Here is an 18,233-nt window from a genome sequence, read left to right as displayed (position 1 = left end):
CTCTCCCACCTCACATCTATGATTTTCCCCCAGCCTTGTGAGGGAGCTCGCAAACCAAAGTTCAGGGAGATTGTCTGAGGTCACTGGGCCGAGTCCAGTTGGAGTCAGGAGCCAAGGATAAGGTGGTGACACTGTAGGGATGGGACCCCAGTGAGCCTGGGAGGGAACCTGCAAAACCTACTCACCAGCTAATTTGTGAAGGCAAGAACTCAGTCCATGAGCCAAAACCAGTACCTGGAACACAGCAGGTATTCAATAAGTAGTGATAAGCCAACCAACCACCAACCAACACAGGTACAGCCTTCCAGTTTTCAGTACTGTCACACCCTCCTTCCCATGCCACATGCTCCTAGCAATTGCTCGGGAAGGGTTCATTCCTCCATTTTACAGGTGGGGAACTGGCTCAGAAATGGAGAGTCACTCTGGACTGCCATACTGAAAGTATGCAGCAGGGGAACATCCCAAGAAGCCGTGAATCCTGCTGCGGTCCTGAGTTCCTTCCACTGGCTGCACCATACTCCATCAGCTAGTCAGAGACACGTTCATCACAGACCCTGCCTCCAAGGAGCCACAGTCCTGGGGGCAAAAGCGGTGGCAAAGGGCAGCCAAAACACGAGTGGGGCAAGGCTAATTGTGGCCAGATACAGGTTCTTAGCTGAGACAAAGTGGTCAGACTGACCTCAGGCAGCCTAAGTCCACCAGCTCTGATGGGAGGCCCAGGAGGCGGTAAGATGTGAAGAAAGAGCAGGTAGACCTGCAGCTCCGACCTACCAGCTCCAGCACTTTGGCTGGGTCCCTGAGCCTCTCAGAACTCAGTGTTTCTCATCAATAAAAATGAGGATGATGATGACCATCTCACAAGAAGAAAAGAATTAGGGGTCAGCCTTGCGGCATAGCAAGTTAGGCTGCCTCCTGCAGCACCAGCATCCCATATGGACTCCGGTTCGAGTCCTGGCTGCTCCACTTCCCATCCAGCTCCTTGCTAATGTGCCTGAGAAAGCAGCAGAAGATGGCCCAAGTCCTTAGACCCCTGCACCCAACAGGGAGACCCAGAAGAATCTCCTGGATCCTCGCTTCGGCTTGGCCTAGCCCTGGCAGTTGCAGCCATTTGGGGAAGCAGATGGAAGATCTCTGTCTCTCTGTCTCTCTCTCTGTCACCCTGCCTTTCAAATGAATAAAAATAAATCTTAAAAAAAAAGTGAATAGGGGCCGGTGCTGTGGCTCAGTGGGTTAATGCCCTGGCCTGAAGTGCCGGCATCCCATATGGGTGCCGGTTCTAGTCCTGGCTGCTCCTCTTCCAATCCAGCTCTCTGCTACAGCCTGGGAAAGCAGTACAAGATGGCTCAAGTCCTTGGACCCCTGCCCCGTGTGGGAGACCCAGAAGAAGCTCCTGGCTTCTGGCTTCAGATCGGCGCAGCTCTGGTCATTGCAGCCAATTGGGGAGTAAACCATCGATGGAGGACCTCTTTCTCTGCTTTCTCTCTCTGATATTTAAAAAAAAAAAGTGAATAATTAAACGGCCTCATGTGACATCTACTCATAGGCTATTCCCCAAGCAGAAGCCACCGCTGCCCTACAGACGCAAGCCCCTTGGGAACTGCACCCTAGCCGAGGCAGGAAGAGTCCAGTGATCCATCAGGATGCCAGAATCCAAAGGCAACTCCCAACCCAATATACCAGGGTGATGGGAGGGGTCTGTGCCTCCCAATCCACCCCTCAGGCAAGTCCCCTCCCCATCCAGCTGGACTCAGAAACACAACCAGCTAAGGCGAGCATCTTGGGCTGTCTCAGGCCCAGGACCCATCCGAGTCGTGTTGAGGGGTAACCATGGTTCACTCTCCCCCAGCCCCCGGTGAGGACAAGATGCCAGTCAGTCAGATCTCACATCCACCACTGGGATGTGAACCTCCCGACTCCAAAGTTCTCAGTCCTCTAATTACAACAAGGGTAAGAAAACTGGGTACTGCAGTGTAGGCGACACACAGCAGCAGGCAGGACGAGAACCTAGCCCCAGCTCTGCCACCCCAATCAACCAACAGCAACACTCACCTCTATTACATACAGGCTGTGTGCTAGCCCCAAGCTACATGCTCTACAGGCTTCTCGCCACAATCCCTGTATCAATCCTCTGAGACAGGGATGATCACTTTACAGATGAGGAGACGGAGGCTCAGAGATCAACGAACCTGCCCAAGGTCCAATCAGCACTGTAATCAGAATCTGAGCCTAGTTCTCACTCCAAATGCCATGTGGTCCCCTTTACACCAGTGACATGGCCTCAGACTCTCAGGCCTCTCTTCTGCCCAATCGCATGATTTGGGCACAGCTCCACAGTTTACAGAGCCCTCAACGGTGCCCAGAGAGGCCAGGAAGCCGGAGTGGTCCCCTAGGTACTCGCCTACACTGCAGTGGGGATCTGGGACGTGGACACCAACCTCTACCCCAGCACCCGATCATCCAGCCCCCAGCTCAGCCCAGCTCAGCCTGAGCATCTTCATCCTAGAGAGATCTGCGTCACATGTGTAGTGACCACCAGTATCTGCTCTTGAAACCACACATGAGGCAGACATCACAGTGCCTGGGGCTATGCCTCCATGGAGGTCAAGCAGAAAATGCCCACAATCACAGCCAAGAGGCCACCTGCCAACCACACCAGCACGGTCATCGGGCCCCAGCTCCTCCGGCTGGCCTACAGCCTGGCAGCTCTAAAGGCCTGCAGCCAGCAGAGTGTGATCCCTAATGCCAGCTCTTCCCAGAAAGAAGGGCGGAGGGAAGCCCAGACAGGTGAGAAGACCTCATTATGATGAGCCCCCACGACAGTGCTAGCAACAGAATGTGACCGTATCGGGATGCGAGAACCTGTAAGCATTGACTGGAGTCCCCGCACACCGAGAGAGCTCACCATATGCTCAACCTTGTGGGAGAAACAGGAATCTCCTTCATAGTCTCCAGACTGTGAGTGCAGGGGCTGGGTGAGGCTCCATTCCAACCCTGCTGGACAACCACAAAGAGCCAGGCCTGTGCTGGGTATACGGGGTGCAGGGACTGGGCCCCCGCCCCTCGATATGACCAATGCTGTGGCAGAAAGCAGGATGGGGAGAGAGAGAGGCTTCTAGGAGGAGGCGGCAATTCAGTGCAGTCTAAAAGAATAAGTAGAATCAGAAAGGTGGAAAGGAAGGGAGGAGGAAAAACCCTCCAAGAGTTTCTGTTTCCCATTTACATGGTAACAAAAGAATAATAATCATTAGTACAACCCCAGCACTGAGCATTTATCATCCCTTTTTATGTCCCTTTGTAGGCACTTCTTGTTTTAATTCATTCCATCCTCGAAGCAGCCTTTCGAGATCACTATTATGATTATCCCCCATTCTATAGATAAGCACGCTGAGATGGAGGGGCAGGCACAAACTGGTGATTGGGAGTGAACTGGTTCATGAGTGAACCAGAGAATGGGAGATTTCTCTTTCTCTGTGTGTGTCTCTCTGCATCTAAATAAATAATTAAATAAATAGAATAAAAATTAAAAGAAATAAAAAGCATGTTGAGATCTAGAAATCTCAACAACTCACCTAAGGTCCCTACGTCAGCACATGCAGCCAGAACTCAAACCTGACAGCCTGGGTCCATGCCCATGGCCTCAGTCAGCAGCCTAAGGTGCCTCTCTGACACACTTCACGTCAGTCCACCTTGCACTGGACACCAGGGTACAAAGGTGAATTATTTGAGTATCGTTGTTCCAGAAGTGACTTAAGGAGGCACAACAAACAAAAAGCTCACAACTTGTAAGAAAAGGACACGCAAAGAGAAAATTCCAGGTCTAGGGCTGCACGCAGCAAGGAAAAGTCTACTGCTGCTAGGAATGAAGCAAAGCAGACACCAGCAAGAGGCACAGTGCACCTGCAGGCAAAGCCTTGATGCCAGCCCAGGCACTCAGCCTTCTCCCGTTGGCCAACTGAGTGCTCATCTACAAACCAAGCTGCAACTTCAGGAAAGTTTTGTGGCTTGTTTTGTTTTTTGTTTTTAGATTTATTTATTTACTTGAAAGGCAGAGTTAGAGAGAGGGAGACAGAGAGAGACAGATCTTCCATCTACTGGTTCACTTCCCAAATGGCTATAGGTGGCCGGGACTGGGCCAGAGCAAAGCCAGGAGCCAGGAGCTTAATCCAGGTCTCCCATGTGGGTGCAGAGGCTAAGCACTTAGGCCATCTTCTGCTGCTTTCCTATGCCATTAGCAGGGAGCTGGATCAGAAGTGGAGCAGCCAGGACTTGAACCAGAATCCACATGGGATGCCGCATCTCAGGTTGCAGTTTAACCCACAATGCCACAATGCCAGTCCCTCAGGAAAGATTTTCAAAGCATGTACCCAGGGCTAACTGTAAAACAAATCAATGTTTCTACCAAACAGTATATGCTGCTGTTGCTGATAAAATACAGATCTACTTAAAAATTTTTCTTTAAAATTTTATTTATTTGAAAAGCAGAGAGACAGACACAGATATCTTCCATGCCCTAGTTCATTCCCCAAATGCCTGTAAGAGCTGGGGTGGGGCCGGCACTGTGGTGTAGTGAGTAAAGCCATTGTCTGCAGTGCCGGCATCCCATATGGACTCTGTTTCGTGTCCTGGCTGCTTCACTTAGGATCCAGCTCTCTGCTATGACCTTGGAAAGCAGTAGAAGATGACCCAAGTCCTGGGGCCTCTGCACCCATGTGGGAGACCTGGAAGAAGCTCCAGGCTCCTGGCTTTGGATTGTTGTGGCCATTTGAGGAGTAAATGAGCAGATGGAAGACCTCTCTGTCTCTCCCTCTCTCTCTCTGTAACTCTGCCTCTCAAATAAATAAGTAAAATTTTTTTTATTATTTGACAGGCAGAATTAGTCAGAGAGAGACAGAGAGAGAGAGAGGTCTTCCTTCAGTTGGTTCACTCCCCAAATGGCTGCTACCACCGACCCGAAGCCAGGAGCCAGGTGCCTCCTCCTGGTCTCCAATGCAGGTGCAGGGCCCAAGCACTTGGGCCATCCTCCACTGCCTTCCTGGGCCACAGCAGAAAACTGGACTGGAAGAGGAGCAACCGGGATAGAATCCGGCGCCCCAACCGGGACTAGAACCCAGGGTGCCGGCACCACAGGTGGAGGATTAGCCTAGTGAACTGTGGCGCCGGCCCTCAAGTGGTGTCTTAACCACCACACCAAAGGCCCTCCTCTGGAAGAGCTCTCAGTTAGCAGATACCTAAACACAATAAAGTGTCTTCTCCATGGGCAGATACTGAAAGTATTAACTTCGGCCGCGGACCGTGCGTTTGTCCTATTCAGAAAATCTGGATCCCCCTGCTGTTGGGGGCGGGAGGTAGCAATCGTTTTAAAGCAAGAAGCCCTGAGCATTCGAGGCCTGGGGATTTTGTTCTCCATCCACCCCACACCCCCACCTCTCCAGGCCCCTCGATCTGTTTGAAATCCAGCATCTGAAGGCCCAAAGAGGAACGAGAAGCTCCAATGCCGAGATAGTCCCACAAAGCGTGCTACGTAAGTACAAATGACTGTTTGATCAATCATTGGCCTCAGCGTGGGATTTGGTTAGAATTAAAGCCATCTGGCCCGGGGTGGGGGGGTGGGGGGGGAGGAGACAAGCAGGCGGGAAAATGACCCACCCCCCTCCCCCAAAAAGCATTGTTAAAATATAACGGGGGCGAAAACTGAAGTCTCTGCTGTTATTTCAGCCTCAGCCACTTAATCCTTCAGCACATAAACCAACTTATTTTATGACCTTTTCCCATTAAAAAGTGAATCAGAAGACGCTGCCTTGAATTCAGACATCCCTGAAATACACTACTCATCCCTCCCCGCGAAATATCCTGTTTCATAAACCTTCTTCCAGATACTTGAAACTGCAGATCACTAAATGCCTAGCTTTAGGCATCTGACATTCCAGAGAATTAATATTTAAACTTATTATAGGAAAAAAGAATTGAGTTTGGTTGAAGCATGAAATATTTAATAGCGTCTCCAAATTAGAAACCCTATTTTGTTTCACACTGGAAATGCCAGCGTTATTACCTGGGCTTTGCACTCAAATAAGATAAAATGCACGGGCGGTCTCACGATTAAACAAGCAATTACAGCCGTCTTCTCCAGCGAGGGGGGCCAGGGAGACAGGTTTGGGGGAGTGGAAGCAATTGAGTTTCATTTTTACAATACACTTAAAATTATATTATCATTTGCTGCCTTTCTGCCTGCACTTGAGAGGGCTGAAGCTACCAAAAACCACCAAAAACTGTGTCAAAATCGGTGAATCCGTGAAGGCATGGTCACGGGCTCTTTCAGCCGACTCTACCACCAGCCGCTGGGCGAAACCTGGTAACTTTCTCTGCTCGCTGGGACAAAAGTATTAAGTGGTTTGGGATAAAAATTAAGCTTCAATTGACACAGTGGATCCTGGCAGCCTCTGCCGGCACGTGTAATTTATTTACAGGGTTGGAAAGTCGGCAAAATACATCATCAACTCTTATACAAACTTCTACTAGGTATTAAATACCCCACGCTCAGAGAAGGAATTCATACAGTCCAGCCGCGTTCCAAAATAAACCCAATCTCCGGCCCTCTGGAGAGCTTACAACAGCAAACGGGATCTGTATTTTTAAAGTCAGGTTTATAGTACTCCCCAGTTTCTTGCTAAAACCTATTTTCCAGCAAACCTGTTATTTAAAAACAAAAGCAACAATATCCAAAAGAGTAATCTGGTTACTGAGAAGACACAAATAGGAAGAAGCTGGGCTGTATCGCAGCCGGGCCCATCCCCGATGCTTCGCCACGTGCTCCTTCCAAGCACCGCGTCTGCACGTGAAGGGAAAAGCCTTGGACAGGACACACCCCTGCGGCCCGGTGGTTAGGAGGAAGAGGGTCCGTGAGCACTCACACACCCTCCTGAATGCGTGAGCAAGGCTCAGTCACAACCTGGTAGTGGGACCACTGCCTTCCTTAGGGGATCATCTGGCCCGCTCATCATCACTTAACACAAAAGTCCCACTTCACACAAACCCTCAGATTCAAACTGGATGCTGGCCTATCCCCTCTCCTGAGCCCTAGTCCATCACACCAAGAGCTTGACATGAAATAACTGTTTCATAGATGGCGGAGCCACCACGCTCAGGGAAGCACGTATTGTACAACCGGGTGTGGTGGGGATCAGCAGGCATTCGCACACTACAGGCATCTTCAGAAACAAAAGTAGGGACACTGCCACCTGGGCCTTGCCAAGTAACTTCCCCAAACTTGAAAGAAGGCTCAAATGGGGACTACACCCTGCAACACCCAGTGAGGAGGGGGAGCTGTGCTTCTCAGAAGGAGCTCCTCCTGGGGGGCGGTGTCCCTCCACAACCTGAGAGAGTCCAGCCTGAACCCCAGCTCCCTGAACACCCCGACTCAAAACGGAACCATTCTCCTCCCCTCATTCAGCAGCAGGGTAAGGACAGGGCCCTGATCCAGACAGTCTCCCCATACGATCCCTTCCACTCCAAGAGCTGGCCATCGGGGTCACCTGTCACCCCACTGCCTACCCCCGAGCTTGGGGCTCACTCAGCACCCTGCAGCTGCAGCCATAACCTCCCGGCTGGCTCTCGAGAGAAGTGTGCAGACCTGGGTGCAAATGGCAGGCTCCACTGCTTACCACCTGCTCCACCTCAGACAAGTCACCTAGCCTTCCCAAGTCTCAGTTCCCCGATGTGTACAGCTAGAACACCTCCTTTCTTCCCACGGCAGCATTCAAGCGTCTGGCTCCGCACAGGGCAGGTGGTCTGAAAGGTCAGGGGAGCTGCCTCTTCCCGTTCCTTCTGCTCGCCTTCCGCACTTCCGAGGGAAGGTCAAGTCCATAACCTGGCCCGAGACAAAGGCGGCCTCTCTCTACACCCTGGCTCCTTCCCAGCTTGGTCAGTGTAAGATCCCGGAGTCTCAGAGCACAAAGGGGCTGGGGGTCATCCCATCCAGCTGCTCCCCCTTTAAAGATGGAAAACCAAGGCTCAATGCAAAGGGCACGGTCCACATGCATCGGAGCTGTGTGGTGGTACATGTGCTTGCTCCAGGCAGGCCCGACTGTAACCACCAAATAAATTCAGGCCGCACAGGAAATGCGTTACTCAGTTAACAGACTGAAGCTCTCCTCTCTCTCGGTGCATCTGACTCAAACGCTGCCTTGAAAAACACAGCTCGTAATGCTAACACGATCCTCCTCGATCCGCCGGAAACCTTCTGAAGGAGTAACCCTTTGGAGTTGAAGGGGAAGACGGGAAAGAAGAAAGCAGATGCTCTGAGTGACTTTCAGCTGTTATGACCACTGGGCGAAGCTGTGCTCTCTCCTCCCCCAGCCCAGCCCAGCCCAGCCCTCTGTTTTCTTTCAGTTTCTTATAAATAAGACTTTGGGAGACCAAAGCAGCCACAAAGCGTCTCCCCCTTTTCTGTTTTCCTTACTCAGTAACTCAGCTGTCAGTCCTGCAACTTTGCGTCCCATGCCGAAAGCCGGTTTTTTTTTCATTGTGAACTATTAATTTGGGCAGCACTGTTGATAAACAAGAAGTCTGTTTTTAAACCGCTGGGATCATTAGCACAGGGTAGGCGACCAGCACAACTATTTCAGGACAGGAGGCCGTCTTCTCCCCTGCCCTGGATCACAGCTGTGCGCTGTGCACAGTGCAGGAGGATTTTCCAAAGCCCACTGCTGAGTTTGTTTCATTTCTTCTCCCCTTGCACTGAATGTCTTTGTTTCTTAAACACACCCTACTAAAAGAAACAACACAACTCTCCAGGTCCAAACTAATTGTAACTCAAATCTATATTAGGAAAAAAAAAAAAGAGTCACTATTATTTAACTTTGAAAATCACAGACATAAGGTGAGGTTGTTGACATACGGCAGTATCGGCTTCAAAACGGGAATTCTCTTCCAAGAACATGGAGAGATGGAAGGGAAATTATCCTCTTTATCCAAAAGTCACAGCTAGCCACAGTTGCTGGTCAGCTTCCAAATAAAGTCTGTTTATTTGTTTGTTGTTTGTTTTTTTTTAAACCCCTCCTCCAAACTTTGGTTTTTCCCCTCTTCTAGGATGCTGGCCAAACTTGACGAAATAAAACCGAGGAAAATGATGATAATTATGCAACATTCAGAACAAAGAATATATTTTTTAAATGATTCATTGTGCACTTACGCCTGTAATGGGATTTTAATGCACTATAAAAATAAGTGTGCTGGCCCCCTTAGCTTCTCACGCAAATGAGACGCAGGGAGATGAATAACTCGAGATGGAGTAGATTCTATTTCATCCAGAAGGAAAGTGTGAGAAAACCACGACATATAAAGAAATCTGCATTTTTAAAGTCACAGATGAAGCAACACAGCCCATCAATACTGTTCCACGGCTAAGAGACTCTGCCCGGTACAGGTACAAGACTGAGAAACAGGGAGCTCCAAATTAGGTGACGATCTCGTGTGATGTCCCCTTTCCATTCTGCCCGCCAAGCCTCAGCAGCTTCCAGAGGGCTTGGGAGGCAGGAAGGGAAGAGAAATTCTAGCCGCACAAGATTCTTAGGGAATCTTTGGGAATTATATTTCCGCTACATGTCTATAAAAGAAGTGTTGGATCCATAACTCTCGCGAGTGTAGACGCAGCATGTTCCTGTCTCGTCTGGATCCCCACACACATACTTGTGTCTCTCTTTGTCTCACCGAGCCCGGCATTTGGCCTGCAGGTTTTTCTCCCCCCTATTTGAAACCTCAAGCACCAAAAAAATTTGGATCTGATTATTTCCGGATCACAGGACCAGCACTTTAAAATGGATGAAATGCAAGCAAATTGCCCACCAGAGCCGGAGGGGGGAAATGCTTTAAAAATAACTCATACCTTTCTATTACAGATGCGCTGGGCTCGCAGAGGCCTTCTCCAGAACATCACAGTGGCTTCTGACTGAGGCGAAGAAGGACCAGGCAACACCACCAGGCCATCACACCTCACCCTCCACACCGGCCAGACACCCATGCACACAGTCTACAATTGCTTTCTTTCTTTTCTCTCTCTCTCTCTCTCTTTTTTTAAGGACCAGCTTTCTTCACAGTTACAAGTTTACTCTTTGGCATTTACAGTCACGTCATAGCCACTGATTTTATGAATGGCAGAGTTCCTATTTGTCCTGATGATCAACCTTTTTTGCCAGGAAAAGTGGTAAAAAGGGTCCAGTGAGCCTCTCTGATTTCAATAGTGACCTCATTATCTGGTGTGGTCTGGGAACAGCAGTTCTGGATGAACAGAAATCACTGGGTAAACTGCAGAGATTTCAAACTCCAGCAAAGATACTACTTACCAATTTCCACAGGTTCAAGACAGGAAAAATACCAACAGCAAAAATATTTTTAAATTCTCTGGGAACATTCAGAAGGTCTTCTTTGTGAATACCAGCTCTCAGCCAAGGTACAAGTTGTGGAACCAGAATCAAATATTTGGAGCTGGAGCCTTGGAAACTGCCACTTACTCTCCATGGCTGTGAGCAAATCCCCAACTCTCAACGTCTTCATCTGTATCACGGGAGCCACATTCATCACGGCAGTTTCTGCCCAGCTCCTCAGGGAAGGCAGAGCACTTCTCCGCGTGTCCCCTCAGAGGAGCCCACGAGGGGCAGCTGAGGAGGCGGACGTGTGCGGTCACACACTCTGCATACCGTAAAGCCCTGTGCGCAGAGAGCAGGCGTCGCGGGGCCATCGCCGCAAGGCTGTCAGCCCACACCAAGCCCAGATGTTTACCTTCTTTCCTTGTCAGGACTTATAAAAGCAGAGTGTCGGGTGTTTAATAATAAGGAAAAAAACTGCAGCATCTGGCAATTCGGCCTTTCCAGCTGTTTGGAATCTGGATAAATGGGCCCCTGCCATAAACAGATCGTGATTCTTATTGTAAATGATGACGATGCTCATCCCCGGTGCCTCCCGACTCTAGATCTGGAAACACACAGGACCCAAACATTAACAGGTAAGCCGCTGGAGCCGAGAACTCACTCGCTTCCTCGGCACAGGGTCTGTCTGCGGCAGAAGGCAGAGGCAGATCACCTGCAACCTGACTCCAGATCAGGCAGCACTCCGGACCTCTCCCTGGTCACAGAGACCTGAAGCGCCACACCTCTCAGTGTGCCCTGGCTAGTGCACCAGTGACGGAGCCCTTCACCTTCAACACCACAACAATCAAACCTTTCTCCCTCCTCCACCTCCTCACCTCAGGCATCACTGACCCTGGCATGGCGCCTTCCACAAATTAATAAAAGTGACCCCTTCCATCTTTTTAGTTTATAAAGCATTCTGACAACCCCCATTCTAGTCACCTGCCATACCTGTTGTGCAAATGCAAAACCAGAGGTTGACAGTGTTAGACACTCACAAGCATCATCTAAGACTATCCAGGCACTGAGGGCACACTTCTATCCTCTTATTTTTCACTGATGCTCTCACGGCTCATGATAAATTGGCAAATGAGGGAACAAGGGCTCAGAGGAATGAAATAACTTCCCCCAAGGTCCTACAGATCATCGGGGTAGGGTCTTAGCATGTCCAGAACAGTCAATAAATATTTTTCAATTGGTATTTCTGTTTGCCTGTTTCAAATAAGCGTGGAGTTAGACACCAAACATTCAAAGGGCTGCATAGTTTGGGGAACACTTTGGTGGGGGCGGGAGCAGCAAGAAGGTGCCATTTCCTTTGAGCATTTTTCAGAGGGCTGCTGGGAAAAGCTGGTTTCGTCTCCGTGTGCGTGGTGGTTGACCTCGAGGAGCCCGCTGCAGTGACTTCAAGGCAGGGTCAGAGACGTCTCCAAGCCAGGTCCCTAAGCCACCTTTTCCTCCCCAAACCAGGTTACGCCAGAACTCTGGCCTGCACCACCCATGACCGGCTAAGTGACCTGTGACACATCCCACACTCCCCCACTCTCCGGCCTCGGCTTCCCCACCCCTCACTTTTCCCTCCCACCTCCTCCCCAGCCTCACCTGGAGACCCTGAAGAAAACTGTTTTGATGTCTCCTGGCAAAAGCTTAACCAGAGAGACCAGCTAGGGTACAGAAAAAGCAGCTCTTTCTGTAACCGCTTTTTTCTCCTCTCCTCTCCAAAAGCAAGCCTGACTTGAAGATCTATCCTGGACGTGGGCTGGGGGGAGGTGTGGCTAAAAATAACCGGGACTTGGGGGAACGGAAGTGGAAGAGGGTCCACAGAGCACGCAGAGGAAAGGTCTCTGGGCACAGCGTGGAGCAGGGGTCCGCAGAGACCTCGTCTCCAGACGGCAGCCGTGGTTCTCTCGCAGCCGGAGTGTGGCAGGGGTCTGGTTGAGAGCACGTGCAGAGCGGGCAGCATGCAGGCCTCACGCCCAGCCCAGCCCGGCCGGCTGCAGCTCCTCTCCCGCCTGTATTCCGGCAGCAGCATTCTGCAGGAGTCTGCCCTATCTATCCTTCTTAAAAAGATCTCTATCTCTTGGAGAAGGGGCTGACATTTAAAACAAGGAAACAAGAAATAACTCTGTGGTACAAAGGCAGGTGTTTTCTTAAAAACATGAAACAGTCAGTGTTTACTGCATTTCACCAACCCTGGAATGGGGGAGTTGGGAGCTGCTAACCCACGAGGTGCTGTCTTTCTAAGAGCAAGCCCTCCTACCTTCCAAAGTGGCTGGGCAGATGCTAGGGGGATGATAACTGTAACCATAAAACAAAAGCTGTTGCTTTTCCTTGAGAACCGGCTGGAGAAGAACCAAAAGGTCCCAAAGGTGGACTGAATCAACCCCCACAGCCTTGCTTTCTCCCAAAGGAAAAACAGGAGGAGGGGGAAGCATAGCACCTTAACAATTTCTCCAATTTCTGGTTAATTATCTGTCAGCGTGAAACTTATAAATGATGGTTCAATAATTATTAACTGCAATGGGATGAGCACTTGCTCACGAGAACCCCAGCAGCAAGGCTGACTTTGAGCCCGCTGGCCGTGCTGGGGCCTGAGGCTTACCAAGCCCGAGCCCGAGCCCGAGCCCGAGCCGGAGCCCCAGCCTCACTGGAGAGGAGAAGAAGGTTCCACAACACCACTTCCAGCCAGCGCCTGTGATTCCGCAGCACCCGGAGCTGAAAAGCCGCTTCCAAGTCAGGGCTGGGTCAAGGTAGATTCGGAAAATGTTCCAACAGGAGTCCCGAAACCGTGGGTATAATTAACTCCTCCCTTGACAGAATGGGAAACAGGTCCTCAGAGGGGAGGGCGCTTGCTAAAGAGCCTCTGGTTTTGGTTATTTAAGGAGACTGGACTCCTTCAAAGCAGGCCCTCAGCCGCTCAGGAGGAGCCATCTGACACAGGAGTTGTTACTCACTGGAATATGTAATAAAATTTTGACACAACTTTCATCAAAAACATACAGAAGCCAAACTGTGTAATCCGAGCTTTCCATACGCACACTTCCCCCAGAACAGGCTTATTGAGTTTAAATTAGATGCTTCCTAGCGCAGGCATAGTTTCGGACCGGCAGGCGAGTCCCAAACAACCAGAGAGAAATGGAACACAGCGAACGAAGCTCCCCCACGCCCGCGGCCAGGCGCATCGGCGGGGCTGGACTCACCCTTCCCGGCGGCGGCGGCCTTGGACGGGCCGTAGTCTCTGGGGCTCCGCGCCCGGAGGAGGTCGTGGGCACGCGGCGGTGGCGCAGGCGGCCGGGGCATCAGGTCCCGCGGGCCCCCATCGCCGCAGCCGCCGCTGCTGCCGCCGCCGCTCGCGGGGACCCTGAAGGCCATGTGCGCGCCGAGGCCGGCGGGCCCGCGGCCGGGCGCACCGGGGGCCTCCTTGGGCCTCTTGTCCGAGAGTGCCTCGGCCACCTCGCAATGCATGGCGCGGGAGCGGGCAGCGCCGCCGAGGGTCGCGCGGGGCTCCTGGGGAGGGGAGACAGCAACAGGCGCGTCAGAACGCGGGAAGCGGACTCTCCGTCCCGCGCCGGGCCGGGGAGGTCACCGCCCTCGGTTACTCCTCGCCTCTGGACTAGGCTAACGCCACCAAGCCTACCTCGACCGCAGCTCGAACCCACCTGACCCCAGGGACAAGTCCCTTGGTCGTCGCAGAAGCGGTTTTCGCTGCCTTCCCAGGCGCGCTGGGGACCCTGTCACCCGCCGCTACCGCGCATCCCCGCGGAGCCGCTACGCTCTCCCGCGCAAATCCAGCCCTCTTTGGACGAATGGCGAAACTGAGGCCTGCGGCGTGGAGCGCGCTTGTCCAGCGTCGTCCGGAGGGACAAGGAGCTGGCGGCAAGGAGGAGTCCCCGAGCAAGGCTCCGGCGACGCCGCGGAGGTGGCTCCGCAGGGGTCAGCGGCTGCGCGCCTCCAGAGGCCGCGGACCGAGTACACGGGGACCCCGGGCGAGATTCACCCGCGACTCCGCGAGCCCGGAAAACGGGACCCCGAGGAGGAGTGCTCACTCCCGGACGCGAACGCAGCACGCGCACCCCGAGACACATGCCCAGCGCATCTGAGCAAAGGAGCCCGCCGGCGCGCGCAACTCGCATGAGGCCCGGGAGGCGCAAAAGCCCGCTCCCACGCACAGCACACGCCGCGCCGATGCTCGGCGGGACGCGCCACGCCACTCACCCGCTCGGACGCTCTGCCCCGCGCCGTCTCGTGCGCTGGGCACCAGCGCGCCTCAGCGTCGGCGCTCGCTTTCATCACCCCTGAGGGGGCGGGAGCTGGGGGCCAGGGGGCCCCTAAACTCCCCTTGCTCCTCAGCGCTTCCCGCGCCGTCCAAACCCGACGCGAGCGTCGCTCGGACGCCAGCCCCGCGTCTCGGCCGCGGCGCACCGCCCCCCTCCCAGACGTGGGCCGCGCCCCTTCTCACCTCGCCGCGGCCTCTTCAACTCGCGGGGCGCACGGCTCCGCGCGCCTCCACTGGCGCCGCAACCCCCGCCGCCGCCGAGTACCGCGGGCAGCACCCCGGGCGGCAAAGGCGGGCCCAAGGCTGCCCGACAGCGTCTCTGGCCACTGGCTTGCAGCGGCCGCCCCGCCGAAGCCAATCGCGGCGCGAGGGCGGGGCCTCCTCGCCAGGGGGCCTGGGCGGGGCCGGCGCGGGGCCGAGCGGAGGATTTGACAGGCGGCGGCCGGCAAGAGCCCTGCGCTGCCCGCCACCTTCGGGCCACCGAACCGGGCCGGACCGTAGGGAGGCGTCGCGGGCGGGAAAAGCCAGACACCATCGGGTGAGGTGAGCTGGCCGGGCGTCCTGACCGCGGGGCTCAACTCGACTGGGCCCCCGCCTCTCCGGGCGGCCCGGGCTGAACCAGTCCCCTGGTGCCGACTCGAAGTTTCTCCGCGGTCAGACCAGAGCGGCGATCCTGGCGACGCGGAGCGAGCAGGCCGGGCGGCACTGGACGCGCGTGCCGGCGGGTGCAACCCGCTCCCAGAGAGCCGCACCGGCCCCCTAGCAAGTCGGCGGGAAGGCTAGCCCTGGCCCCGGGGCCTCCCAGCCCGGCTCTTACGTTCTTGCTCTTGGGGTAAGTGTCTTCCATCGGCAGTCCGGAGCTAGCGGGTCTCGGACTCCTAAACTGAAATACAGAGAAGTTTCCAGTTGCCCCCGTCTAGGGAGTAGGGCCCAACTCTTGGGTTTTTATCAAGCTCCAGGGAGACCTTTACGGCCCTGGGGCGGGAAACTCACTCGTGTACCCGGTGAGCCTGCGTTCTGGGCCCTCCCTACGAACTGCAGGTTCTCAGGGGGGCCTGCCCGACGTGTTGGGAGAGCACTGGGCACAGAGCAAGTGGGCTGCACAGCAGTACGTGGCTGGAAGCGGCGGCTCGGTTTCCCTCTCTAAGCCAGTTTCCGCCTGTCTCTGGGGATGGGGTCCCAGGGCTCCGGAAGAACCATCTCTGAATGTCTGTGTGCCTCCCGCTGTGCGCCGCTTGCTGGTGTGCTGAGCTGCAAGGGGCCTGCTGGCTTCTTGTTGTGGGGTCTGGGCTCTTAGGCCTTGGTTTCAGGTTTAAAAATGTACATGGAGCCCATTCTTAGCACGGGGTTGTACACAAACAAGAGACCTGAGCAGCCTCCCTGGAATCTTGCAGGAAAAACCAGCATTTTAGAAGCACAAAAATTATAAAACTTTATTTTCTATAACTTGTTAAACCCAGTATCTTATAGTTAGAGAGGATTAATGGTAGGAAGCACCTTGGCGTTCTGGGAGACCCAAGCTTGCTTTCAGAGGAGAGAGGATGTGCTGGGCCTGCAGCCATGGAGTGGGGCAATGCAGGGCTGGCACCAGAACCTGGTTTCCTGGCTCCTCGTCCAGGGCTCTTCCTGCTATACCACCCCGGCTGTCAACCGACCATCCCCTTAACACACAAGCCAGGAACCATGTCGGGCATCTCAAAGGTCTCGTGTTTGGACTGGAGACTGGTGCCACTCTTTGGGCAGTAGGGGAGAGGCAAAGAGCAAGAGTAGCTCACCAATGCCTCTAACACACCGCTAGGTGCCTGCACATCCCTGCCCCACCACCCCCAACACACACACACACACACACACACACACAGCACTGAGAGTGTGGTGCAGACCCTGAAAACAGTTGCCGACTAAGTCATGTGGGTGCGCAGCAAAGGCTCTGCAAATGTCCACATGCAACCACAACTCATTCAGTGATTCTTTCCTGAGCACCTGCCTGGGCCAGCCCCAGCCCTGACCTAGACACACACAGCCCCTGCTTTGCCTGGGTCAGCTCGCGGGGTTGCCCCACCATGATAATAGGTCTATGAAGCCTGGCTCAGCAGTTGGTTGTTCTGCTCAATACAGTCGACCTGCTAAACGCTGCAGATGGAGGCACTCTTGGGGGAATAAACTGAATCCAGTGGGCATACGCATTTTGTCCCTGGAAGGAAGCACAAAAACTGTTAACAGTGGTTAAGGGAACACAGGGCCCTTAAGTGTTTACACTTTTCTGAACTGTTTGTATTTTCTGACAATATATATTATCCTCTCTCCCTTTCAACAGGGTAAAAGTTATTGGAGCAGTGGGATTATGGGCTGTAATTTTCTTTATATTTGTTCGTCTTGAAATAAAAGTTATTAATAATTTAATTGTTAAGAACGACACAAAACCAAACCAAAAGTGCTTCTCCTTTTATCAGACCAGACAATCCTGTGTGCTCTCTTAGTAACCCGCATTCCAACTTCAACTCTGTTGCACAGCGGTCCCACATACAGTCTGTCTACTGCATAGCTTCATCTGGACCCAACAGCAAAAGCAGACCCTGTTTTTTTCTTCTCTAACTTTGCTCCTGAATCCTGTGTTCCTGCCTGAGTGAATGGTCCCATTTACTCACTTGGCCAAGTCCCCCAGCTCAAAAATCTACAAGTCATCCTAGGCCCCTCACCTCCCACACTCCAGTATATGATTTTTTGTAAAGATTTTATTTATTTGAGAGATAGAGTTATAGACAGTGAGAGGGAGAGACAGAGAGAAAGGCCTTCCATCTGCTGGTTCACTCCCCAGATGTCTGCAATGGCCGGAGCTGAGCTGATCTGAAGCCAGGAGCCAGGAGCTTCCTCTGGGTCTCCCACGCGGGTGCAGGGGCTCAATCGCTTGAGCCATCTTCCACTGCCTTCCAGACCATAGGAGAGAGCTGGATCAGAAAGGGGCAGCCAAGGCCAGAACCCACGCCCATATGGGATGCCGGCACTGCAGGTGGAGGATTAACCTACTGCGCCAGAGCACTGGCCCCCAGTATATGATCTGCCATAAATCCAGTTAGCAGCCCCCTTCTGTTCATCATCACATTTCTTCTCAGGCCTCCTCCATGCCTCCATCCTCCTCCTCTTCCTAGTTACTCATTTTTTCCACACCAGTCTCCCTGTCAGTCTCTAAAATTCAGACCTGACCATGGCACTTCCCTCTTTAACAGCTCCCAGTGGCCGTCTAGATAAAGTGGAACCATTGTCTCATCCTACCCTCAGCCCTCCTCTGTAGTCTTCATCTGCAGCCCAGAACACGCCTCTCTGCATTCACAGCTTCGTATGTGCTGTTTCCTCTGCTAACCTGTCCCCCTCTTCTCCCCTCCGCATTCTCCTTCCTCGGAATCATTTATTTATTTATTTATTTGACAGGCAGAGTAGACAATGAGAGAGAGAGACAGAGAGAAAGGTCTTCCTTTGCCGTTGGTTCAACCTCCAATGGCCGCGCGGCCGGCGCGCTGTGGCCAGCGCACCGCACTGATCCAATGGCAGGAGCCAGGTAC

At 53.1% G+C, this 18,233-nt stretch overlaps 1 protein-coding gene across 2 annotated transcripts in view; it reads right to left on the bottom strand.

Annotated features, from left to right (window-relative positions):
• The window catches only part of GLIS1 (GLIS family zinc finger 1), a 231,974-nt gene extending 217,026 nt beyond the window's left edge, over window positions 1-14,948 (bottom strand). For both annotated transcript variants that reach the window (XM_008265223.5, XM_089337367.1), the window contains exons 1-2: window positions 14,860-14,948; window positions 13,601-13,907 (exon numbers count right to left, since the gene is read on the bottom strand). In XM_008265223.5, the coding sequence (XP_008263445.3) occupies window positions 13,601-13,865 (265 nt within the window). In that variant the 5' untranslated portion in view covers window positions 13,866-13,907; window positions 14,860-14,948. The remainder of the gene's footprint in view (window positions 1-13,600; window positions 13,908-14,859) is intronic.
• Between the last annotated feature and the right edge of the window lie 3,285 nt (window positions 14,949-18,233).

Source organism: Oryctolagus cuniculus, chromosome 7 (genome assembly GCF_051225735.1).
Source record: "Oryctolagus cuniculus isolate XC-2025 breed Fujian yellow rabbit chromosome 7, ASM5122573v1, whole genome shotgun sequence".
Taxonomy (NCBI): domain Eukaryota; kingdom Metazoa; phylum Chordata; class Mammalia; order Lagomorpha; family Leporidae; genus Oryctolagus; species Oryctolagus cuniculus.
This window is presented reverse-complemented; position numbering and strand designations above follow the sequence as displayed.